Source organism: Lissotriton vulgaris, chromosome 2_1 (genome assembly GCF_964263255.1).
Source record: "Lissotriton vulgaris chromosome 2_1, aLisVul1.2, whole genome shotgun sequence".
Classification (NCBI taxonomy): Eukaryota; Metazoa; Chordata; class Amphibia; order Caudata; family Salamandridae; genus Lissotriton; species Lissotriton vulgaris.
In genome coordinates this window covers 834,714,719-834,742,484 of record NC_141687.1, presented here as the reverse complement: position 1 = coordinate 834,742,484, position 27,766 = coordinate 834,714,719, and the positions used below count along the sequence as shown (strand labels likewise).

General features: G+C 46.2%; 1 protein-coding gene across 1 annotated transcript in view; it reads left to right on the top strand.

The window, feature by feature from the left end:
* LOC147731248 (uncharacterized) overlaps positions 1-27,523 on the top strand; it is a 269,780-nt gene extending 242,257 nt beyond the window's left edge. The window contains exon 11 of the mRNA XM_086956252.1: positions 27,313-27,523. Within this exon, the coding sequence (XP_086812378.1) occupies positions 27,313-27,390 (78 nt within the window). The 3' untranslated portion in view covers positions 27,391-27,523. The remainder of the gene's footprint in view (positions 1-27,312) is intronic.
* Positions 27,524-27,766: the final 243 nt, after the last annotated feature.

Genomic DNA, 27,766 nt, shown 5'->3' with positions numbered 1-27,766 from the left:
AAACTAGTAGGCAGGAATGTATTTTCGAGGAGCGGAACAGATAACTCGAAGGTTGTAGTCAGTCTTGGCAGGCAGCAGGCCGAGCTGAGCGCGGTGGGCCGCGCTGGAAGTAAGGCAGAGTTCATAGGTACGGGGGCAGCCTGGGCTGAGGCTTTCAGAGTCAGAAGGCAGAAAAAAGGCTCGATGGCAGAAATTCAGGGCCTACTTTGCCAGAGCTGAAAAACATGTAAAGTACACTACAAAAAGACGTTGGCATGGCATACTTAGGAACGGACTATTCAACCCATTCAGGGTGGGTCTGAAAGAGGACATGTTAACGTTGGACGCAAATGTATTTGCGTCTTCATAGCTGGCACAGGAGGGAAGTTACATGCACTTTAACTCGTACATGGAGACGGTGGGGTACACGATAGGGAACATAACTTGACCAAAAATTTATATTTCCTCATTCCCTCCTTGTTCCCTACGGACCCTTCATGATATATCGATCCTCATGAATTGATCGGTCTGTTCTTGTAACATAATTTGCTCGTCTCTCTTCCGTTGTCTGTTTGAGAGAAAACTGGAATGTTCAATGCACGATGTGGCGCACAGTCCACATATCGCCGGCCCACACTGTAGGCACAGGCAGCAACTGAATACTATGACAAGGCCAATGCCTAGGAAGGATAGGATCTTCCATCCCCAAGCGGACAACGTTGTCCAGAACCAACCGGACCAAGTCCAGGTGCCTGGATTCTGATGTATTAAACTTGCAATTTTGTGAAGACGTGTAATAGCTTTGTATACAGATGGCGCGTTTTCTGGAATGAAAACACAGCAACTTGACCCGATGACCTTACAGGCTCCACCTCTATCTGCCAAGATGACGTCAATAACAAGACGATTCTGAAGGACAACAACCCGCATGGCGGACTGCTCCTCGGTTAAGTTACCTAAGGCGGAGGCAGTTTCATGTACTACTGCTTCAAGGGTTCTAGTTAATCTACGTATTAATTTACTGTTTTGGACGGGGCCTAAAAAGAAAAAGAATCCTTTATTAAAATCGGTGTATTGTTCCCATGCCGTTTCTGTATTGTCGACAAGCGGGAGATCTCTTCGGAGTCTATTCTTTACTAGATTTGTGTTTCTGTGATAATCAGGAGGGGCTAGAAAAACAGGTGGCAGAAGGAATGCAATATAACAGGTACCATCCCAATCTGGAGGTAAACGTATGTATGCGGTATGACCACAAACAAAATAAGAATGACGGGTAGCTTTAAAGGACGACTTACCATGATCACTGAATTCGACCACAGTAGTACATTTACTATGACCTAAGTGTACTGAACCTTTCTTCCTGACACATAATTCACCAGTGACTGGTAATACTGACATAGCGGGCAGAACTGGTGCAGCTTCGGATTCAACAGTAAGAATCATAAGGTTAATTGTGTAATTACTTAATCCATATACTTCATTTTCTAGATCAGTTCCTATTCTAATGGGGAGTCCCTCCTTATCAGGGTAACAGACGTCGAGCAGGACTAAGTTCAGGTTTCCCCAAACCCAGCTCCCGTCGAAAACAGCAATATCAGGATCTAAGGAATTAATTATTTTAAACCATGCACCACAGGAGCCGTTGTGAGTGAACGGGTACGGAAAGAGGGGCAGAGCTCCCTTGTAATTCTGGTAGGGAGGGAGTCAGCCACATATCCAGCAGTTTGTAGCGTTATTAGTCTGATGGGAATGATGTAGCATACTAATGAATGTGTTGTTGCGCAGCGCAAGTCTGTAAGAGAGTTCATGTGGAGGTAACTCACTAAAAGAATGTTCAGCAGAAACATTGTAAGCAGATTGTTCGCGCTTGAAAATAGGGCAATAGATAGGAAGTAGTATACTTGCAACAATAATCAGAATACTTAGAAAAAACATTATTAACAATGTCACTATACAGTGACTACGCAGTGATTTGCAGTATGTACGTTTCTTGAATTGTCTCTCTCTCTCTCTATCTCGATCTAGGGGATACATGTCAGAAACTATTTAACCGATTCACCTAGGGGAGGACTTAAACAATTAAACTGTCTGACTTGCTAGATCGAAGCTTCAATCGATACTCCTCTTGGGGAGTTCGTTCGGGTAATTTACAGTCACTAGGTTTAATACAGTCTTTGGTGGGGGTGGACGAGTCAGGGCCTGGTTTCAGTTCGTTGCATAGTTTAATATGACTCGTATGGACCCACCCCTTTCTGCCCTCCAACTTCACTGCGGTCCTCGTAGTAAGAAGGACGGTCTTCGGCGCTTTCCAGCGGGGCTCCAGCGGACTTTTCCTGTCGAAGTTCCTGATTAAGACCAGATCGCCAGGACGGACATCATGCGGCTTTACATCAGTGTTGTCAGGAAAGGCTGCGGCAACCTGTGAACGACATGATTGGAGTGCAGACATCAAGGAGGCAAGGTAATCTGTCAACATGTTACAATCAACATCGGTAATTTTCTTAGGAATGGGCGTCCCCCACATATTCGGTGGTCTGCCAAAGACCACTTCGTACGGGGATAGTCCTGATCTCGAATGGGCAACCATTCTCATATAGAACAGTGCAACTGGTAGGGCGACTATCCAGTCGACCCCTTTCTCCTGGCATATTTTGGCAAGGCGGGTCTTAAGTGTCTGGTTATGCCTCTCTACAAGGCCTGCGGCTTCGGGATGTCGGACACAATGGAATCTCCACTGATATCCTAGCAAAAGGGAGACATGCTTCATGAGTTCGGATGAGAACGGCTGTCCGTTATCTGAGTACACGACACGAGGCAGGCCGTATCGTGGGAAGAATTCTCGAACCAGCTGCTTGGCAGTGGTCGGGGCAGTGTAATCTGAGACTGGGTATGCTTCGGTCCAACGAGAAAGTGCACAAACAACTACGAGGACATATTTGAATCCTCGACAACGGTCCATCTGGATATAATCCATCTGGAGGACTTCAAAAGGGTGATCGGGAGGATGAAATCCACCTTGCTCTACAGGGACGCTTTTACCTGGATTGAACTGATAACAGATCATGCAAGTACGCACTTTCTGTTTTGCTGCTGCTCGTAAGTGTTTGTTGTACCAGAGATTCTGTAAACTGTCTAACATAGCTTTCTCTCCTAGATGTGCAGGACTATGTGCTGTATTTATCATGATTTGGACCATTGAGTCGGGGAGGAACCATGTAGATTTTCCCTTTGTGACCCATCCTTGATCTGTCTGGATCCCTCCTAGTTCAGTCCATTTCTTTATTTCATCTGGAGTGGCATGTGTCTGAATATCGATTATGTCTAGGGTGGGATCCCTGACTGACATACACTGAGTTGGAACTATTGTCTTTGTTACATCGGTAGTCTGGGTGTGAGTCAATGCTGTATGTTTTGCTGTCTGGTCTGCCAGGTCGTTACCCTGGGAAACAGAATCTGTAACCTTAGTATGTGCTTTACACTTCATGACTGATATGCCCGAGGGCAAATGTATTGCTTCTAATAGTGCTTGAATGAGGGGACCGTGTTGGATCTTGGCACCATGAGAGGTCAAGAAACCTCTCTCTTGCCATAACATGCCGAAGTCGTGTACGACTCCGAACGCATAGCGGGAGTCAGTGTATATGTTAACATTTCTGTTCTTGGCTAGAATACAAGCTCGGGTCAGAGCGATGAGCTCAGCCGCTTGAGCAGACAGTGTGTCAATACGGTGTGTTTCTTTAACTTCAGTTTCAGTGGTCACTGCATACGCGGCCACTAATTCTCCTGTGCTTGTTCTCATGCATGAACCGTCCACATAAAGTGTCAGGTCTGGATTTGTCAGTGGAACATCTGTTAGGTCTCGTCGAGGTTTTGTTACTGTATTAATGATCTCTATACAATCATGCAGTGTTGGATCTGTCATAATTGTAGGTAACAATGTTGCGGGGTTCAGAATGCTACAGCGTCTGATTTCTATGTGTGGCTGGAATAGTGTCAATTCATAACCTGTCAGTCGTGCTATAGTCAAGTGTTGAGTCTGGGTTCTGTTTAAAAGAACCTCTACAGAATGTGGAACTTGAACTGTTAATGGATGTCCTAAAACAATTGAGTCGCTCTGTCTGATTGCTAGTGCTGTTGCTGCTACTGACTTCAAGCACGCAGGGAGTGCCTGAGCTACTGAATCCAATGTACTTGAAAAATAAGCGCAAGGCTTGTGTGAACCTGCTTGGTCTTGAGTGAGGACAGACAATGCTGTACCCTCACGTTCTGTAACAAAAAGTGTAAAAGGTTTGCTGTAACATGGTGTCGCTAGAACTGGTGCTTGGCATAAAGCTTTCTTTAATTCTTCAAAAGCCTGTGTATGTTCCTGAGTCCAGGGAAGGACAGTCGAAGTCGCTGCCTCCTGTGTTGTTAACTGAATGAGTGGTTTGGCTAGAAATGCATACTGGGGAATCCATTGTCTGCAGTACGAGGTGAGGCCTATGAAGGCCCGCACTTCCTTTTGTGTCTGGGGTTGTGGCATATTTACAATTAACTGAATGCGATCGGGAGTGAGCTGTCTCCCCACTTTGGACAGCAAGTGACCCAAGTACACAACTTGCTGAACACAGAATTGTAGCTTCGAAGGAGACACCTTGTGTCCCTTGTCGGCCAGAAAATGTAAAACTGTCAGTGATGCTTGTTCACATTCGGGTTCACTTCGTGCGGTGATCAGCAGATCATCGACGTATTGCAGTAAAACGGTGTTAACTGGCATTGTGATACAATCAAGTTGTCTTTTCAGTGCTTGGCTATAGATGCTGGGGCTTTCTGTGAATCCTTGAGGTGCGCGTGAAAATTTGAAACTTCGTCCATTTAAACTGAATCCGAAGAGATATTGGCTCTCTGGATCAATAGGTACACTGAAGAAGGCGTTCTTGAGGTCAATTACAGTAAAGAACGTTGCTTCTGAATCAATAGCAGTCAATAAGGATGAGATGTTGGGAACCACAGGGTACTGTGGAATAATGCATTTATTCAGTTCTCTTAAGTCAATCACCAGCCGATATACTGGCGGTGCATTGGGGTCAGTACGTTTAAGAATTGGAATGATGGGTGAATTACAGATATTGGAGTCGGTCTCTACGACCACTCCCTGGGCAATGAGCTCTTCAATGATTTCCAGTAAAGCCACTACAGCATCGGGTGGTAACTTGTATTGTCTGATTCTGGGTAAAACTACACCTGGTTTGAGTGTAACACGGTATGGTGTAATGTGCATACAACCTACATCAGTTGGGCCTTTTGCCCACAAGTGATCTGGTACATTTTTCAATCTGACATCAAACTCACGTAACATATAATGACCCTTGAAATCCCGCAGAAAGAGTCTGACTCCCTCCGGGGAACAGCATATTATAGCTCCTAGAGCCTTCAATGTCTTAATTCCTAACAGATTTTCTGGACATGATTTCGTAAGTAACAAATCTGTAACACGTGATAATGGACCCACAGCCAGGGGAACTGGTTCTGATACCTCATTTACAATGGGCTGTCCTGAAAAACCAAGGGAAACATTCTGTGAGCCTGAGAGGGGTGCCCCTGGAACTTCATCATGACTGATTGTGGTGCGACTTGCCCCTGTGTCTATTAAAAACTTTCTGTCTTTTCCCAATACTTGACTATGTACATAAGGACCCTCTTGATCTACAGGAATCTCAATAAGAGGCAAGCCACCCTCCCTCTCTAGGCTGTTTCATGTATATCGTGGATAATCGGGGTAAGTGGACTGGGCATACTGGTACATTTGTTGTGAAACTTGCTGAGTTGCGGCAATGGGCTGCGGCTGTGGTACGGCTACTGTCTGTGCTGTGTGTGATGGAGCATGCGTAGGCTGTGTATTCTGCATGGGCTGTATCTTCTGTGAAGACTGATGCTGGTTATGGTCTTGTCTAGGCGGATGCGGTCTTTCTTTAGTTTTACCTGTCGCTATGTTATGTTTCAGAACTGGGCATTCGTGTACGTAGTGACCTGGCTGCTTGCAATAGTTGCATGTCCCTTTAACGGGAGCTGCGGCGTGACCTGTCTGGGTCGTACCCTTTCTGTGGCCGTCGGTTGGGACCGACTGGGCTACTAGCATTTTCATTTTCGTGTCTTTCATACGTTTCTGTTCCTGATCCTGCTCTTCTCTAATTCTGTTCTGATGGTATTGTAACATTTGTAACATCTGTGATGGCGTATTGGCTTGCCATGTACTCTCGACCTTGTATACACGGTTTTTAACTGCTAACAGGGAATTCTCGACTAACTTTGATACAAAAAGATGCGGGTACGACTCGCTACTTGGTTTAAGACCACTATTAATAATGAAACATTTCTCGAATCTTGAATAGAAGTCACTAGTATCTTCGTCGGGTTTCTGTTTACATGCTGAGATTGCATCCCAGTCTTCCTTTCTAGTTGTCAATAATCTTGGCAGAACCTGTACTATCAGACCTGGTAATGCTTTAGTTTTCTCCCCAAGGCCTACCCCTGGGACACGTTTGTTCTCTTCGTCTTCTATTTCTGCCCATACAATCTTTTTCTCTCCCACATCCCATTCCTTTTCCTTTAGTTTCTCGTAGATGCCCGTGGGCAGCAGTACCTTTAACATTTTCGTGATATCTTCGTACGTATAATCCCCCATCAGTAACATGTCTTTAAGCTCTCTGTGAAAACCTGCAGGGTCTTTATCATGGCACGGGACTAGTTTCTTCATTTCTAACAGTTCTAGCTTAGTCAGAGGCGTGTGTACATACACACGTTTCAAGTTATGATCATCACCCATGACTGGATGCACTTCTCGTAAGGGGTTCTGACTTTCAATGCCATGCAGACGTTCCATATGATACATTTTTCTTTCTGGGGGCGGGGCGGGAACATATTCGGGGCTTATGAAAGTGTTATATCTGTGGCGTTGTTCTAGAATTATTTGAATCAATTTGGTGCTTAAACCTCTCCATCTATCCATGAGTAGTTCTTCTAATGTATCGTGTAAGGGACCTGGATCAGAATGTTGATTTCTGTATTTCGTGAGGAGGTGCTGAATCATGTATACACCTGCTAATTTCTGCTCGTCTGGGGAAAGGTTCAGGAATGTCTGTGCTACGGTGTCATCATTATATATATCCGGATTGTCAGTCCATAATATCGCTGACCGGGCTAGTTCTTGTTCATCCATAGAATTGAGTACATGGTACCCCATTCGTTCTCGAAGCCTTTTATCAGTCTCCTGGAACTGATGTTCAGGAGAATTCGGGTTTGTTAAGGCAGAGAGAAAAACTCTCTTGCTTTCTGGACGAATGCCTTTCCTAAGGTAAGTTCCCTTACCTACATACGCTATAGTGTCTGTAGTCTTTTCTGGTTCTTCAGGTTCTTCTTCCCCCTCGGAGGAAGCCTTTTCTTTCTCTTCTTTGTGTATGTCTATCACTGCTTTTCTTATTTTCTTGTACATACTGGCTATGCAAGTCCCCTTGTCGTGTTTTCCTTCAGATATATTTTGACCCCACCTGTTGAGTGCATCTAATTCACCCTGATCTGTCTCAGGCCGGTCTCGTTCTCTTATTAGGCAATTTATGAAAAAACGTAGTATCTGTCCTTGAACATCAACTTTCTGATGCTCCATGGCATCCTTAATACTGTCAGGGTCTTTCCCAGTCTGTACAAACTGATATATTCTATCTAGGTACTCTTTCATTCCTGCAAACATCAGCAGGAAATCAGTAGCAGATCGTAACCGTAGTGATGCCATCATCATTCTATCGTCTTTGCCGGGTACTGGATCATATCTGCAAACTGTAAGTTGTCCTTTGAGTATGTCGAGACGGGTTGATTTGAACGTGAAAGGACTCTGCAAGTCCCCGAGCTGTAACCTGTGCGTTAATGGCGGGGTCCGGAGACCCCCTACCGCACCTCCTGAGGCGGAAGCTTGGACATTATCTCTCTGTGGAGTCTGTATCTGTACTTGAATTTGTCTTTTAGTAGGGTCAGGTAGACGTGGTTTCGGTAGATCAACTTTAGGTGTGGGAAGTGGTGGAGGTGGTGGAACAGGGGGAATCTGTTGTGGTACTGGCGGAATATGATCTTGGGGCGGGTTACCACCCCCGTCCCTGTCGTTAGGCAGGGCGCGGACAGGCAGATTGGTGTAAGCGGGTGCTACATCCTCTAGATAGGAATTCAGGAATATGTCTTTAGTGGTCCTGTGAGTTACTTTAGTCGGAACCAATGGTGGCGGCAGATTTTTCGGTATTTCTGAAATGGCCTCAGGCGAACCCTCGGCCGTGAGATACATACCGTTTACGAGGTTAGTTCGTGCACGGTCTACTTGCTCTGATTTTACTCGGATCCCTTCAGTAATTAATTCGTTTTCTTGGGCTTTATCTGATTCTTTAAGTCTGTCCTCTCTACGTAGTTCTTTTTCAGCACGCTTATGTGATTCCTTACGCCAAAACTCTATGGCGTCTTTCTGAGATTGTCTGGCTTTCTTTTTCCATAATGCTTCTTCTACCTTCATGATGCACTCGGCATCCCATGTTCCAGTAACTGGCCATCTGTGTCTCTCGTCTAGATGCTTAGTATAATCAGCCCATAATTCTAGATACAATATGGCATCTATGCCATGCTTATGGTACATAAAATTTCCAGGAGTGTCCCTAGGGGGGATAGGAATTTCTTCCTCTAGTATCCCTTTCCTAGTTCCTATCTGCTTTAACTTGTTGAAAAACGGCATCTTGTTTACTTAGTACTGAACGCTCAATCCTTGCTACTTAATACTGGATACGGCTAGTTATACAAGAACACAATAATGCACACAAAAAACAGTCACACTCATACCACGACATTAATCACATAAAAAGACATTTGCGACATATATGACTACCCCCTATATCAGATGTACTGCTAAACAGCACAGATACACTGTCAGAGACAATGCAAAAACTTGAATAACTGATGTACTGCTAAACAGTACAGATACACTGTCTAAAACAGTGCAGACCGGACTTGTGTACCCAAACCCGTCTAGATACGTCCCAGCAATGGTACTCACCGGGAAGCACGGAAAACAGAAGGCCTCGGAAAACTCGACTGGACTGGACTGGGCCGGACTCGACTCGACACGTGGATACTTCGGAAAACTGGTGGGCCTCTTGACACCTCGGACTTTGCTTCTTTCGGCTAGGCTCTGGTCGGGATCCTCCGCACTCCTCACCGCCTCGTCTGGGCACTGATCGCAATCTTCGTCACCTCCGTGGGCCAGAGGGAGATACAGGAAATCCTGCCGGTACGCGTAGTTTCCTTCTAACTGATGGCAGGGGACAGAGCTTGCAACGTACCAACCGGCGCGTGGGGTGGGGGAGGGGTCCCTGTTCGGGCGCCAAAATGTCGTAAATATTTAATTTACCATCTTAATTTCTATGCAGGTAAGTACTTAATCAATAATAACTCAATCGGAAAGAAAGAAAACAGAGTCCGTGGTGTTAGAGTTCTTAGGGGTTTTATTCCTTAAAAAGGAATCGTTCCGGAACTGGATATCGGGTTCCTGCAACCACAAAGGGTTCAGGAAGGGATAGAGCAATATTTTATTGACAATACATAGCTTATATATTTAATTTACATCATAGAAAGCAATATAGTAGGCGTAACAGCTGAGAGAAGACAAGATAACAGCATCCACGTGTTACTAGTACGTAATCAGAAGGCGTGGACTAGGCGTAACCGGAGGTGTGTTCTAGAAACGTCACAAGTAGGTGGCACTAAACAGGAATGTTGCAATGTCAGCAGAAATCGGAGGCTTGGATGCGCGCGCAGCTGCATGACGTATGATTGGCGTGAAACTGGAGGGTGCAGGGGGCTTGACATTTACACTGGCGGAAAGAGACAGAAGTCTGGCATGTCAGATCAACTTGTGCTTCTATCATATCTGATATCTGATGTTTAGGAACTGAGCTATCTGGGCAGAAAGGTCTCTGGGGCAGAAGCTATTCTATACTGACTGTGAGTGCGTGTATAAGCGCCTGAGTGTCTGCATGAGAAGCGTGGGGGCATGGACCTTCCATGGGAGCATGGTAACAGAGGCTATGAATTACTTGCACGGAGACAGGACGGCCCTTCGGCTCTGCAGCTGGGGAATGTTTACTGAAACTAGTAGGCAGGAATGTATTTTCGAGGAGCGGAACAGATAACTCGAAGGTTGTAGTCAGTCTTGGCAGGCAGCAGGCGGAGCTGAGCGCGGTGGGCCGCGCTGGAAGTAAGGCAGAGTTCATAGGTACGGGGGCAGCCTGGGCTGAGGCTTTCAGAGTCAGAAGGCAGAAAAAAGGCTCGATGGCAGAAATTCAGGGCCTACTTTGCCAGAGCTGAAAAACATGTAAAGTACACTACAAAAAGACGTTGGCATGGCATACTTAGGAACGGACTATTCAACCCATTCAGGGTGGGTCTGAAAGAGGACATGTTAACGTTGGACGCAAATGTATTTGCGTCTTCATAGCTGGCACAGGAGGGAAGTTACATGCACTTTAACTCGTACATGGAGACGGTGGGGTACACGATAGGGAACATAACTTGACCAAAAATTTATATTTCCTCAGGAGATTAGAGGCATTTGGTCTCTAGCGGAGGCCGGGCTCCACATCAACCTCTTGAAGCTGCGGGCCATCCGCTTAGTGTTGAAAGCCTTCCTGCTATCCATTAAAGGAAAGCTAGTACAGGTGCTCATGGACCAAGCCACCGTTATGTGGTACAGCAACAAGTAGGATGTGGTCAGGTTGTGGACCCTCTAAAAAGAGAGGCTATGCCTCTGGAAGTGTCTCAAACTCGAGGGCATTTTCCTGGTGGTGCACCACCTGATGGGATCTCTAAATAACATGGTGGACACACTCAGCCACATATGTAGCAGATCATGAATGACAGTTACACCCCGAGATGGTGCAGGGTATAATCGATTAATTGGGAGAAACTTGACTCGATATTTTCAGCACCACAGAGAACTTGTAATGTCCACACTTCCGTGAGCTGAAGCTTCCCAGGTGGTTCTCTTTTTGACATGCATTCTGCCTACAGTGGAGCTTGGTATTTATGTACACCTTTTCACCGCTACCTCTCCTTCCCCGAGTTCTGAAGAAGACCAGGAACAACCAGGCCCATGTTATCCTAGTGGTCCAGGACTGGACCAGGAGAGTATGTTATCCAGAATAAATGGGCATGGGCATTTGTCCTCCGGCTGGTGTCTCAGGAGAATCTTTGTTCTTGCACCCAGGCTTGCGCAGTCTGCACCTCCATGCTTGAAGATTGGAAGGTGGCAGTTGACTACATTCAACCTTCCTTCTAAGGCTGTTGATATCATCTTGACAGCCATGCATCCCTCCACGAAAAGGGCATATGCCTGTTGTTAGGACAGATTTGTGGCTTGGTGCAAAACCCGGCAGATTGACACAACAAGGAGTTGCCTATGGCACTGTTAAAAAGTTAATTTATCTGCTCCTTCTGCCTTTTGAGTTCGGCAGATCAGCCATCTTCATTCACATCAACAGTTATAATGTGTTTTTAAAAAAAAGTTTCAACATGTTTCCACCGACTCCTTTCATTTTGCCCTAATGGGACCTGAATCTAGTCCTAACATTCCTCATGTGCACACCCTATGACATGCTACGCAATTGTCCATTACAACTTCTTACCCTCAAGACAGTTTTCCTCATCGCCGTAACATTGGCATGACATGTGAGTGAGCCCACTATCCTTCAACCCGCCATACACAACTTTCTTTCCAGATAAGTTGGTACTGGGGACCGGAGCCTCCTTTCTTCCAAAAATGGTGATGCCTTCTCACATCAGGCAAAAACATCACCCTTCCGGTGTTTTTCCACTCCTCCATATCCCTCTAAGGAGGAGGAACAGCTCCATTGGTTATATCCTAAAAGACCTCTCAGCGTTTACATCGATCGTTCCCAGCCCCATTTTTGTTGGATTCGCTTTAGCGAAAAAAGGCAAGGCAGTGCAGCAGAGACGGAGCCAGGGGGAAAGGGGAGAGCAGGCGCCAGGGGATGAGGATCAGTAGGGTCCCATGTGCTGAGGAGGATCTGGGCAACTTTAGAGCGGCCAGAGGATAGCGGCACACGCAATGTGACGTGTGAGGCACAGAGGGACCACAGGATGACATCCGGTAGTTATAGGAGACCGCAGTGCCAGGGGGTGGGGGAACGAGATGAGGGAGATGTTTAAGTTTGAGTTTGCGGGTTGAGGGGAATGGGGGGATACGAAAGCAGACCAAGCATGGAACTGTGCAGCAATATTAGAGGCAATTGTTATGTGAGAAACATCATATGTTTACATGTTACTTTTGTGCAATTGCCTTACTTGCAACAAAGATTTTGTATATTGTGAGAATTGTGTGAAAAATGATAAAATCTGTTTTAAAAAAAAGGCACGGCAATGCAAAAGAGAGCCATCTCGTAGGATTATGCGCTGCACCAAAATCTGGTATGCATTGATAAATAAGCAGCACCCAGAAGGCTTACAGGTTTATTCCACCAGAGCCTAGGCTGCCACCACTACATTGGTACTCAGAGTGCCTGTTCTGGATATTTGTCAGGCTGCTACATGGGAGTTGCTTCATACGTTCATAAAGCACTAATGCCTGGACAGAATGGTCCGTCGAGACGAGCACTTTGCCTGCTCAAACTTGCAGGAATCTGGTCTAAACCAGTTCACAGACCCACCGCCTTGGAGGTACTGCTGTAGTATTTATTCAAAAGATGAGAAATCTGCAGATAGAAGTATACATCAGAAGAACAAGATACCTTCAATAATGCTCATTCTGATTGATACTCTTATCTAATTACAAATTCCTCAGCAAACCTCCCATTCTCTCCTATATATGAACTGGTCTCATTTCTCCAATTCTCCAAGTCTAGAGAGCTGCACACTGGTCACAGCCAATCTGCTGATGGGCTCTGCGTCTGGGAGTGCAGAAAGTCTAGAAAGCAGCTGATATCGGCACATGGGTGGAGCTTATACTTAGCTCTGCACAACGCCACCTACTGGCGCACAGTAGTACTGCTAAACATATTACGGATCCAGTCTGATTCCTGGGGAGTAAACAAAATGTGAGGAATATGCAGTTAGACTGAATATCCACCAAAAAGGGTATTACCGAATGTAAGAAACTTTTTTATTAAGCTCATGCGAAACACATCATTTGAGAATTACATTAAAAAGAACCACTATGTATTTTGTAGGAAACGTTCCCTGAGTATACATTTGGAAAACTTCTATATGGTCATCGATCCACACATCTACAAAACATTTCTGTTTTGATGCCAGGAATGAAGCACAAGTGGGTTAAACCGTTTTAAATCTTTTTCACTATTATCACTAATACTTTCTGTAATCCACAGCCTTGGGGTGGATGCTATAGCTTCAGAATCTATGCATGTGATACTGCAAATGGAAAACGTTACTTACCTGGAACACTGGGGTTGAGGTTAGTACCGTAGGTTCATAAGAGACCCATCCCACCTCCCCATTGATTAGAAGCACTAGTGATGGCGTTTTAATTTACAAACAGTTATTCCCCAACTGTCAGGACATAGGGCAGACAAGGGCACGGGGTCTCATACAATGGTGATAGGTTGTTGGTGTTCTGTGATCTGTCCTATCACGGCTCTGTAAACTGGGTCAAGTACCAGTGTTACTGCACTTGACTCTGGTGAGTCAGTGAGCAGTCCAAGGCTTCTCACAGAGGAATAAGAGCTCAAAACTCAAAAGGCAAACAACAGGCGCAATAATGTATTGTCCATTCCGCTGAACATCTTTTGTGTAAATGAAAGTACTTAAATCTCATAGCAGAACTATATACTACTATATATGTTGTAGATAGTGGAGGAGGAGTTGCTCTCGTTCTGAAGGTTTCATGGGAACTAACTACCTCAGTGTTGGCCAATATGGATAAGATTGATTGGCTCAATTTTTGTATTAAGGTTAGCCCTACTTCCTCTTTTGCTGGCCTAGTGGTTTATAGACCTCCAGACTGTAGCCCAGGTATATTGCTGGATCTTTGTAATTTTGTGACACTGACATCCATACTGTTTTCCAACTATACGGTTTTAGGATATTTTAATCTCCATGTAGATGACCCCAGCTGTGTCCAGGCCTGACAACTTGTGTCTTCTCTTGCGGGAGCTAATCTGACTCAATATGTCGGAACTCCTACACATAATGCAGGACTTATCCTTGATTTGATATTTTCCAACATTCAGACTTTAAAAATGGATGCGTTGGTGGAGGGTGTACTGTAGTGCGGCCGTTAAGATGGCTTATAAAGGCGCCCTGAAAGAGCTGCACAGATCGATGAAGGTGGCGAGGAAGGATTATATAGCCACACAGAATAATAATTCTGACAATCCAGGTAAAGAACTTTTTAAGGTGGTTAATTCCTTTCTCAAACCCGGCGAATTAACGATTAATGCACACCCTTCACGTATACTGTGTGAGCAAATCTCTGATTTCTTTGACAGCAAAATTCGCATGGTTTACTACTCCTTTACAACAGCAGCAGAAACAGTTAACATGAATGTGAGGGAGAAGAGGGACTCTGGATTTTGTTCTGCCATGTTTTACCCCAATTTCTCAGCAGGAGGCATTGACAGAGATGTTGAAGTGTAGGTCAGGATCCCCAGATGATCCCTGCCCCCCCAAATTGTGGAAGGTAATAGCGCATTCTGCTGTGCAGGTGCTGTTACACATTTGGAATACCTCTTTGGCTTCAGGATGTATGGAAGCATGCAACGCTTTTACCTCTGAAGAAAAAACATAATGTAGGTTCCGGGTTATTGACTAACTATAGGCCTATCTCACTACTGCCAGTCCCAGCTAAGATGTTGGAAAAAGCTGTTCAGCGACAATTGGCTAAATTCATAGAGAACCAAAATATCTTATACGACACCCAATCCGGCTTTCGGATGGGTTTTAGTACAGAGACAGCCCTTTTAGAGGTGGCGTACTCGTTGAGGTTGGCGGTAGATTTGGGGGCTTCAGCGATGCCGGTGCTCCTGAATCTATCAGCCGCTTTTCATATGGTGGATCACGATATTTTGGTCCACCACCTACAGGATTCTGGGATCAGTGGAGCTGCCCTTGCATTGTTGAAGTCATTTCTCCACAAGCGGACTCAAAGGGTGGCTTTACAACCCTATCAGTCCGAGCAGAAGCACCTATGGTACGGGGTGCCTCAGGGGTTGCCATTAAGCCCACTGCTGTTTAACATCTACCTGGCCCCCCTGTTCACACTAATTGCCAACTGGGGGGTGAAGACAATATCTTATGCCGATGACACCTAGTTGGTGTTCCCCTTTAAAGATCGGTCGGCAGACTCTTTCGAGTTTCAAGTGCTGCCTCAAGGATGTGGTACAAAAGGGGCTCCCATGAGGCACAGGGTCAGACTGATTTGCATATAGCCATGTCTGAACTGAGGTGGCAGAGTAGGCTAAAGAACGGTGATGGATTAAACCCAGATCTTTTGACTGTGTGTGAGTGCTTGATTGATTCAGATGCTCCGTCCATGACCACCCCCTTTTGTCCCGCCTCAAGGATGTTGCCTAAGGGCATGTATGTGTGCCACATGGCACTTTGTAAAAAGCCAAAAAGTGCTTCTTGAAATGAAATTGCAAAATATCACCAACTTGAAGTTGGCGTTATTTTGTGATTCCTTAAGGCAAAATCACAATTCGCTATGCCTACCAGCATAGCATTTAGGGCATTGCATCGAATTGCGATTCTCTAAATGCTTGTGCAAAATAAGGAATCACAATTTTGCGATTCCTTATTTTGCGAGCAGGTTACAACTTACCTACATTGCTCGCAGCCAAATTGCGATCGCAAACGCTGAAATCTGCGAATTTCATTGTTTGCGCTCGCTATTTGGCTTCCTACATCTGGCCCTACATTGGCTACCGGTAGCCAATAGAATGAAATTCAAGGCACTAACTTTAGCTTTGCAGTCTATTCATGGACTTTCTCCCAGATATCTGAAACAACGGCTATGTGCTTACAAACAGACTCGCACACTGAGGTCCAATTATCAGAACCTGCTTGTCACCTCTCGAGTAAGGAAAGTGCGATGGGACGGTAGATCTTTTATGGTGGGATTGACCAAAACTATGGAACTCCCTGCCGTCTGCTCTGCGCCAGATAGATTCAGAACTTTTATTCAGAAAAGCAGTAAAGACTTAGCTTTTCAACTAGGATTAAAGCTGGTGGGCTGCTGGTTGGCTGTATTTTATTTAATTATTTGCTGCCACCTGTTGCTACAGTGCCGGGACACCTCTTTCGAGAGGTAGCTGTTCACGCTTAAGAAATGGCATTATTATTATTATCATGCCCAGACTGTCTTGTTAACAAGGTCATACGTTGAATACTTTATCATACGCACATGAACAGATGTCTGCCGCAAAATGCAATCCAACTTTTTCAAGAAATCAGATACTTTTGTTTAATGAAATGCATACACCTACATATAGAAACTAAACTATATAGTTTTAGATTGAAAAATTATCGTACAGAAACAAACTTGGCAGACCGGTACAGTGCTGTGACGTTGTTCTGAATGACACCAGCATAGAGGGTCTGCGGTTTGCCACTGTCCATTTGCTCCAATGTTTGAGTAGATAGCAGCACATTCCAGATCCTTTGCACTGGTGTCACTTCAGATGTATAATGTTACAATGTAAACTATTACAACAAATAACTTTACAACGCATATTCCATTACAACGCATGCCATTAAATGGTCAGTGGGGGATATGCATTGTAATGGCATGCATTGTAATGGATGTTTCCCGTCACTGACAACAAATTCATGATATTGTGCCAGCTGTTTGAGTAGATAGCAGCACATTCCAGATCCTTTGCAATGGTGTCACTGCAAACAAATTCATGACATTGTTCCAGCTTCCAAAATATTTTTTAATATTTGTGTGTCCTGTAGAATTTTAACTTTAGAACACAAGTTACAAGGTGTTCATTATGTTTTTTTTCCTTCCAAGAACATATAGTGGGTCTCTGGGTCATTTGTAAATACTTCTTTAAAGCTACACTTACTGTCGCTCAACTGAATTTTAAAGATACACTGATTACATAAGAGCACCTTCTGATGGATCCTTCTAATAGAAGGTTTTTCACTTTTATAATATCCTCAGGCACCTGACTGAATCTGGAAGATATTTACAGCAATTGCCCCACTCACCGGTAAGTAGTGCTGTCCAGCTAACTTTGTTGCACCCTGAAAGTGACAGTGAAGCTGAATATAAGTGTCAGCTTGGTACATCAGTTCCTTTCTTTCCACACCTTCGTATGCGAATCCAGTCCTTGTTCCCAACTTTTTCCTTATCTTTTGCGAGTTGTTTCTTGCACAATTCTGTTTTCCAGGGTGCAAGGAAACTGTGTCCACAAACTACGAAGTTTAAACTTTGTAAGGACTGTCGCAAGTAAATGTGTTTGACAGATTACCACAAGGTGTGCCTCCGGCATCTGGGTTCGGCACATAACTTCAAGTCCTGCGGGAGTATGCTCATATGTACCTGAAGGCGATTTGGGAGCACGAAATGAAGCTGTACTTTGCTGACCACACACTGACTTCATCCCCCTCTCTAGCATGTTCGCATAACAGGTCCTCATCGTGGGAAGTCGAAGCAGAGAAACAAAAAGGCCAAGTAGGATTTGTCCCAGTACCTCCACTTTCAACCTGAGAAGTTGCGAGGATGTAAGGGTGCCTCTCAGTGTTGTTCCCGGTCCTCTTCCAAGTAGCCAATTCCGCCTCTGATTCCAATGCATCCCGAGTTTTCTAGTCCATCAGCGAAGTTGCAACAGATTGAGGCCTTTCATGAGAATATGTTTCACATTTTTGGCACTTTTCTGCTTTCCTCTGGTGCACCTTTGGGCCACAAGGATTTGCAGACTCCTCCAGTGAGGTTGCCACCTCAATGCCGACTGTGTCTCCTGAACCCGCCTCCGGCGCATACTGTGTGTGGCAGAAGAGCCTCATCGGACACAGACACCCGGGAGGCCCCATCGCGCCCTGCAAGGCTTATCATGGCCATTTACTTTTATCACTAACCTTTGTTTTATACTAGAGCAGGATCAACTACAGGTTCTGGTACCATCTATAAGCTTCTTCTGTCACACGCATTTTGCAAATATATGGGCTTCATCTAAATGAAGCTTTACCTAGCTCAAGAGTTGGATACCATCAACATTACCTGACAGTACCTTTTTTCAGCCTTGAGAAAGTCTTCGGACGAAACTTGTTGACTGCTTGTATTAAAGACAACATCAACAACAGAGAGTACAAGTGTTTGTGCAAAGAATAAAAAACAAACAGTATATATACTTTGAGTCTGAAACAAGGAGATTATTATATTGTATTATATACTATTATAGTGGACTGCTTCTTTTTGTATTCTGCATTTTGTTTAATTTCTTTAATGGAAATGCTATTTGATGGATCTTGCCTGTTTGGCAAGAAGATTGATCTAGAGTTGGAATGTTTTAAGGAAGGCAAAGCCACACTACGTTTGCCTAATTCTTTACACCCCTGCATGATAGTACCTTCAACAGATTTGCCCCTTTGATGTCTACCCCAGATGGGGGTCGTACCGGTAACATCAAGGCCCACCATCCCTACAACAGGGTCCCAATATTTACGGGGTTGGGGTGTCCTTCAGACAACTCCGAGGCCATCAGAGGCAACACACCTCCCAACCACATGCCCCTGCAGCAACAACATCCAAGCAGCTTTAGTTTGTCCTTTGTGGCACACGGCCACTATGAAGGAAGTAGTATCAGGCAGTTCCTCCTCAAGAGGCAAACCATAACATCCACCAGGTTGGTCCTACTGATAGTTCAATGGGGCTTTGCCCTGCCTTCAACCTATTTTAGATGTATATTGGCCCAAGGTCTGTCTGCCCAAGATTCAGGCGACTGAATGGTGGCTTTAGACCTGCAGGAGTCCTATTTTCTTGAATCCATTCTGCAGTCCCATAGGTGCAACTTGAAGTCCAAGGTAGGCCTTGGACATTTTTAATGTGCCATGCTCCCTTTCAACCTCACCAGTGCTGACTCAGGTATTCAGGAAAGTGATGGTGGTGGCCGCAATACACCTACAGAGGCTGAGGATTCCATTTTTCCCTACCTTGGTGACTGGCGGTTGAAGGCAGGATCCCCACAGTCAGTCGTAGACAACCTCCAGACAATGGTGAACCTCCTAAAATTGCTGATCTGGGGGTTGGGAGGCTATCTGGTCTCTGGAGGAGACCTGTCTCCACATTTGTTGGAGATGCAGACCTTCCGCTGTCACTGAATGACTTCCTACTGGCCATCAAGGGGAGACTGGCTCTGGTTCTCACCAACAGGGCCACTGCCATGTGGTACTGCCACAGTAAGTGCAGGGGAGTGTCCTTGTGCCAGGAGACCCTTTTTGTGTGGAGCTCATTGGAAAGCAGGGCATCTCTCTGGTTGTAAATCACCTGGCAGGATCTTTGAAAACTAGGGCAGACAAACTCAGTTAGCAGTACCTGCTGGATCACAAATAGTGGTTACTCCCCAAGGTGGCACTGGACATCCTCCAACAGTGGGAGAACCCTGGTTAGATCTTTTCACCACCGTAGAGAACGCTCAATATGAAAACTTTTGTGTGATTGAATTACCAAGAAGACTGTCTCTCGGAGATGCATTCCGGATGAAGTGGAGCACAGGACTTCTGTGTGCCTTTCTGCCTCTGTTGTCCTGTGTTCTGAAGAAATCACGGACGCTGGGGCTAAGACTTCTAGTTGCTCCAGATTGGGCAAGGAGAGTGTGGTGTCTGGAACATCTGGGTATGAGCATCTGTACTCTGATCAGGTTACCACTCCAGGAGGACTGTCTGTTACAGTAGCAGGGCAGGGCCCTGCCCCCGAACTCAAAGCTCTCTAGGTGCTGCCACCTTACACCACCTTGTTCTAAAATAAAGTGGTGCTGAGTACCAGTGTGGTAATGGTACCAAACATTGTGACTTCTGTCCAATTTTGGGAATCCATCACCCTCCCAACTTTCTTTGCTCTGCCTTTAAAGAGGAGTAGAGTCTCCATCGACTAAACTCCAAAAGAGATTTAAACTTTTATATTGATCGCACCAAAGACAATCGGGTGAATGATCAGCTCTTTGTGTTGTTCTGATGGGGGAACAAGCATTTACAATGCAATGGTTTCGCCTTTGGAAAAGTTAGAGCTATTGGCATTGTAAATGACAACATTTGTTTTTATGTGTTGGTTTTGGAAACAGATAAATAAATGGCATTGTCATATACAATGGCAATAGCTTAATCTCTCGCAAATGTGAGACCTATTGCATTTGCACCCACACATACACACAGAGTCACACACACACACACAGCCAGCCGCGCACACACACACACACACACACACACACACACACACTCACAGAGCCAGCCACACACACACACAGAGCCAGCCGCACACACACACAGAGCCAGCCGGGCACACACACACAGCCAGCCGCGCACACACACAGAGCCAGCCGCGCACACACACAGAGCCAGCCGCACACACACACAGCCAGCCGCGCACACACACACAGCCAGCCGCACACACACACACACACACAGCCAGCCACACACACACAGCCAGCCGCACACACACAGCCAGCCGCACACACACACACAGCCAGCCGCACACACAGCCAGCCGCACACACAGCCAGCCGCACACACAACCAGCCGCACACACAGCCAGCCGCGCACACAGCCAGCCGCACACACAGCCAGCCGCACACACAGCCAGCCGCACACACAGCCAGCCGCACACACACACACACAGAGCTTGGCCTTGATAGTACAGGTTTGCTTTAGCTCTATTTGTAAACTGGCCTGGAAAGGAAGTTAAATGTGATATTTCCGAAAGAACCGTATTTCCTTACAGCAAGTGAACACACACCCTGTACACTTTACTCGAAGCAGATAAGCTTGTGTGATTAAAGTGAAATGTGTAAAGGATAAAAATTGTATTTATTACTTATCCAATAGTAAAGGTTTTTCCTACATACAAAAGACACAATTCATTCTCATGGTTGTGCCTTAAAGCATCTGTATTACGTTCTTAAGACCATCAGCAGAAGTAGAGACCTTAGACTAACGAGTGTAGAAGTGAGGCTAACCACATGACAGAGGATTCATGCTGTTCGGGGTAAACCACGAAGGATCATTTGCCTTCAAAAGACAGCTGAGCTAAAGAGTCTCATTACTCATTCTAATGACTGTCAACAAGAGAACAGAAACACACTCTAAATACAGACTATTTATGACATTTCTCTTAGTGGTGCAAACTATGAAGTAGAAAAATCCAACCTGTCAAATTATTTAATGAAGAAAAATATTAACAATGGTTACTTTCAATACATATCCCTGTGTAAAACCCGACATGTAAAGTAACGAATAGCTTCTTTAACAGAGTAACCATCAGAAATCAACGCGTAGCTGCTGTACCGTTTACAACCAAAGGGCTTGAAAAGGTTTAATGTAAAGCATGAGCTTTTCAGAGCAACTTTGTTGGGGACCTTTAAAACTAGAACCTCAAAGATAAGTCCCTGTGCCAGACTCTGTGCCAGACTCTGTAAATAACTGAAGAGTGCAGAGCGCGAATGAAAAGTGACGCAATCAAAGGACATGGTTGGTCTACACTGTTAGCAACTGTCCACAGTGAGGGCAGAAGTGAGTACCAACAGTTAGAATGGCAGACACAAGAAGAAAGACGGAGCAGCCCCATGCCTAGTTCCCACGATTTGTGGCAGGGGTGTAGTGTGTGCAGGGGCGGCTGGAGTTTGTACCCAGTGTGCAGGAGGTGAGTGTGCAGGCGGCGCAGCACCTTACCGAGCTCGCAGGACTTGTGGCAATTTGCAGGGGGTGGTCGCAAAATGTTCCTAGATAATGTTGTAATCTGTGACGGAGGGAAGGTACATAATTTGCAAAGATAGATCATGTTCTGTACAAATCCATAAGGTTAAAAAGACGGACCCCATTTCCAGTGTCTGGCTAGGAACCAAAATCAATACTAAAGAAAACGATCACTCTAGCCCTACCCCGCAGGAGATAGTTGCTAAAATAAGGCCATGGTACTCGGGAGCCCATCCTTCTCTGAAAGCAACCACCTAGCCTGCTGTCTGATGTTTAAATACCAGGGCGGCAGAATGGTCAGTCAGGATCTACCCACATAGTCAAAACACATCTAAATTACAAAACCGGACTCCGGCTGTCCGAAAAAGCCACCGTGCCTCGTCAGGGACGATGTTAAATGATAACTTATACTTGAGCGTACACAGGACTTAAAGGTACAGCAGCTGACAGCAAGCCTGCCCTTCTCACGTGACTCCACTTTACCCCCAGAGTTCGCCTGCATCTTAGTCTTTAACTCGAGTCCACAAGCGCCATTTCTTACCCCCGTACGGCTTGCTCAGGGAATGCTCCCGCTTCAGATATTCGTCAGTCTGGTCTGCCAGTAAGACCTCCGCGAGAAGTATTAAAATATAAATTAAAACCGTAAAGTTGTTCTGCCACCGGGAGCCGCCAACAGACGCCATTTTCTTCCGCTCTCACCTGCGAGCAAACCCCGCCCATAGAGCTCGCATTGGACGAATATGAGCTTTTACCCGCCTTCCAGTCGTTAGTTCCTCACTATTCCTACTTGTATACAAACAGTTGCCTGGCATTACGCTGGTCACTTCTATTGGTCTCTGATCACATCGATCAACGTGCCTGCCTTTCCCAAGACCAAAGGCCGGCAATGCTTGACCCCTTAGGGTTTGTCTAAGATTTCAGTGTCATCAAAGGTCATACCACGCTGTAGAATTCTATGGGGCAGAGTCGGATTAGCCAATAGGACAATCAGGCAGTGACCAATGGGCTTTTCCGATTCAGCACGGGGGGGCGGGAGAGGACACGGACGGCGGGAGGGGGGCGGGAGAGGACACGAACGGCGGAAGAGGACACGGACGGCGGGAGGGGGGCGGGAGAGGACACGGACGGCGGGAAACGTGCACAGGATAGCGAGGGGAGGGGGGACGGCGGGAGGAGGGACACGGAGGAAGGCAGGACAGCAGCAAGCACGGCCCGACCAGATTCGGGGGCGTTCCCTGCTTTTGGCTGACGTAGCATGACGTAGCCAAAAGCCAAAAATTCTCGGGAACGCCCCCGAATCTGGTCCGGCCATGACGGACGCCTCTCTGTTCCAATGGCTAGCCTCCATTTATGGAGCTAGCCAATGAAACTAAGAGGGCGGATTCCAGAGCCACACACTGTAACTCAATAGATTTCTCCTGCGCAAAAGCTGCTTGCGCAGCTTTTTTGCAGCCGAAACCTAAAAAAGCAGCAATTTGTTAGAAGACAGACTAACATTTGGCCTCTGTCTTTGAAGTACAGCAAATGTGACTACGGAAATACATTTGAATTTGTTATTTGTTGCTTGGACTTTTGTTAACCAACAAAGGACCCACCAGTGGGCTGCACTCACAGTTTGGGACACACCTGCATAAATGGTACACAAATACTGCAGCTGCACTTGTGCGTATAAGTCATGAAGATGTTTGTGTTGTTACTGTTATTTTTAAGTTGAGGCTCACACAACTGTTATTTTAAGCAACAAACACCACCAACAGAACACATTAAACATAACACTGAATACATATCAAACTCAGATGCAATACAACGTATAGCTAGGTATCACTGAACCACAAGTAATCAATCACAACCTGTAAAGGAATTCACTAAAATCACAACAGTACTTATTTCTTTAAAAGAAAATATCCCTTTCCACAGACAACACACAGCATACTACAGCAACACTGCGCAGCTAGGTAGATTGAAGGGGACTGTGTGAGGGCAGGAACACACTATAATCTCTGGTAACATGATAAACTGACCTGTCAAAAGCTATGGCTTAGAATATTCATGGCCACTTTTCCTTACCAGCCAGGCTTTCGTTTAAAAGTGTCATTCCTCTAATTAAAATAAGACACTTCACCCGCCACACCCCCACTAAAATAAACCGGTCTGTGAAGAGCAACTATCAATTCATATGCGGTGTGCGCCCTCCCCCAACCAAGAGAGCGCCTGTGCCACATTTAAACTCAAGACAGTAAAGCGTCTCCGACCAACATGAAACGCCTCCGGGGCCGCATTAAAAACCTGCTTGGACAGTGCAAGCTCACGCACAGCGAGGGGCTCTCTCCCAGTCACGAGACAAGGAGGTGTCAGTATGCATACACCACACACTTTGCACTAAAAAAGGCTTGTCTATGAACGGCGAGAATAATTAGAATACCCGGTAACGGAGGCGCGCCACACAGCCTTCATCCTGCCATGAGCCGGGCACTCCGCCAAGCCGGTGATCACCCTCCTCAGCGCCCGGCCGCTCTTCGCCATGGTGCCCGCTCACGGCCGGTAGTACTCTTCAAATGAGTGTGAAGTCACTCACTCCTGAGGAGGCGGCGGCGGCCCCGCCCCGGAGGGATGGCTATGAATGGAGAGGGGCGCGGCTACCCAGCCCGCCCGGCAGAGAATATAGGATTCCATTTTATATTATTTTCGATACTTATTTACCACATCTGTCTGCACACTCCAGTGTGTAGCGACAGCGTCGCAAGCATGTATTTACTTCTGAATGTTGCGTTTGTATAATCGATTGATTTGGGTAAGTGGTATTTTAAAAATATCAAATCTTTTGGATGTTTAACGCATACGGCATGACACGAACCGGACAGATCAAAGGTCATACCACGCTGTAGAATTCTATGGGGCAGAGTCGGATTAGCCAATAGGACAATCGGGCAGTGACCAATGGGCTTTTCTGATTCAGCACGGGGGGGGGGGGTTAGAGGACACGGACGGCGGGAGGGGGGCGGGAGAGTGGGGTGAAATCAGCCTAGATAAGTTTAATATATGATCAAAAAGGTCTTGGCTATCTCCAAACCTATTGAGCCACAGGGAACAATAGAGGGGTCAGGTTTAACTAATTCCCGCCTGCGGCAGGGGCACGCTGATTGGAAGCTGGCCAACCAGCTGCGCAAAAGCACTGCAGCCTTAGATATTGCTTAAAATATGTTAAGCAGAAAAGTCTTGAAGTGATGAAAGGGGTGAGGCTGCCGTGACAGTGCTTGAGTTAATTTTGCTGTGTTAAAAACACACTATTACAGCATTTCACATTAAGGTCAGCTTGCACAGTCTTACACTCTGGCATCCGATGTTTTGTTTAGATTGACCCTATAAAAGTCTTAATTGAATGCATGAATAAACCCTCAGAAAAGAACGAAGACAAAAAAGTAAATCTCCCCTTGTGTAGGAATAGGGGATGTCCTTGGCGATGGGGGTGTTGAAAGGCTCACCTTACCTAGAGCCAACCGGGCAATTGTGTGAAAGAACGCTGTCCTTTACAGATGTCCGTATGGCCCACTGTACTGGTAACCCAGAAAGCTGTACTTTGTGACAACAACAGGACGTTGTCTTTTACAGATGTCCGTATGCTCCGCTTGATGGATTTTTCTCAATGAGATAGCCCCGCTGCACTTAAAACCAAAAGGACGCCCCACGGTACGAGTAACCAACACTGCGCGCCCTCTCGGTCACTACAGCCCAGCCGGTTCTCCACCCGCCACGAGCCTCGCACAGACCGCAGTGCGGCCGGGAGCGTATTACCTTTGGCTGCTCTCGCGGGGAGGCATCTCTCCAGTCGATCCTCCGGTGGGAGCCCTTCTAATCCGGCGGTGACGCGCTGGTTGGGACGGAACTTCCTTCTTGCGGCTTTCCTGCCTTCTCTAGTGGTGACGTCGACGCAGGCGTCCTGGTTACCAGGCACCCCTCCGGCTTCAAGGCGCTACACAAGTACAACAGAGGGAAGGTGGGGATATGAACAGGAGGATGGAAAAACATGGTCTTAAGGTGGTCTTAAGGGGTGGAGAGGACACGGACGGCGGGAGGGGGGCGGGAGAGGACTCGGACGGCGGGAGGGGGGCGGGAGAGGACGAGGGGGGCGGGAGAGGACACGGACGTCAGGAAACGTGCACAGGACAGCGAGGGGAGGGGGGACGGCGGGAGGAGGGACACGGAGGAAGGCAGGACAGCAGCAAGCACGGCCCGGCCGGACCAGATTCGGGGGCGTTCCCGGCTTTTGGCTGACGTGGCATGACGTAGCCAAAAGCCAAAAATTCTCGGGAACGCCCCCGAATCTGGTCCGGCCATGACGGACGCCTCTCTGTTCCAATGGCTAGCCTCCATTTATGGAGCTAGCCAATGGGACAGAGGGCGTATTTCAAGAGTCCCTACTGAAGACTAGAGATTTCTCTGGGGGCGGAGCTTACGCTCCGTTCCCCAGTCGAAACCTAAAAAGGGCAGGGCAGTATAGAAAAAGATAGTCCTCTGCATTAAGATCTTCTACGTACTGGCCAAGAAGCAGCTCATGGAGGGATTGTGGGCCTGTTCTATTAGGCGAAGTCTGATAGAGCTCCCCTGGCACATGGAGTCCCTTTTCTTGATATCTGACAGGATGTGATGTGGGCATGGGTACAAATGTTCACAAAGCACTATTACCTTGACAAGCAGATCTGATGGGATGGGCATTTCGCCTGTGCGGTCCTGCAGGACTTTTTAAACTTAAGCCATTCCACTGGTCCAGCTTTACGATTCGCTGTAAAGATGAGGAATCTGTGGTTAGAAGCATACACCAGAAGTACAAGTTATTTACCTTCAATAATGCTATTCGTACCTAACTACAGATTGCTCATTGCCCTCCTGCCTCCCAGTTCTGTAGAATAGTCTCATTTCCATCTAAAAAGTTCCCAATTTAGGAATCTGCACACTTGTACTTCTGATTATTGTTGGGTTCAGTTAAAAAAAAAAACGATGTTAACCTGCTGGGGCACCGCTTATATGCAGCTCTGCCATCACTTTTGGGATGGAACAAAATTAATGTGGGGTCACATGGTGCCACCCATCATTGCAGGAGCAATGCTAGAAAAATCTTCTGGATCCAGTCTGGTTCCTGGGGATATTCTAAAGGTGAGGGATCGGCGATTAGATAAGAGTATCCACCACAAAGAACATTACCGAAGGTAAGCAACTTCTTCTTTGGGCAAATCCGTATTTTATACAAAACAAATCTTAATGAATAAAGCTGAAAAAGTCTGGTTAAACTAGCATACATACTAGACAAATTCTTCTCCTTGGAAATTTTTCACTGTTGTGCTTTGCCCCCGTATAAAAACATGTCTTCTCTATGCTTCCTTTACAGCAGTGTCAACGGACAGACGAGAATGTTGCAGTGGGATTCACACCAGCAGCGCCTACGCAAAGACACATTTTCTCCTGAGACCTGGACAAGTGAATGAGTGAATGGATGGATGAAAGAGCACCATGGGATAACCTGGCCTTAAAAGCATCTATTCTTTGCACTACAATACCGGTCACCCTTCTTGGACCCAGGAATACAACAATGGAAGTTTGTTCTTGTGATGTAATGACTGAAGGATTGTGTTAACATGAACACATCCAGCCTCTAGACAGTCCGCTGTTGGTCAGAGGAGTACAGGATAGGCACTGTGTGGCCCATGCATCAAGTCATCATCTCTTGTGGTGATCTTTGCCCTTAGTATGCCCATCCGTGTGCCACCACTGCAAGGCAACATTCACCCCCTGCCTTCCGGCTCCTAGGCACATCCCTGCTAGAACACAGCACGTACCTCTAC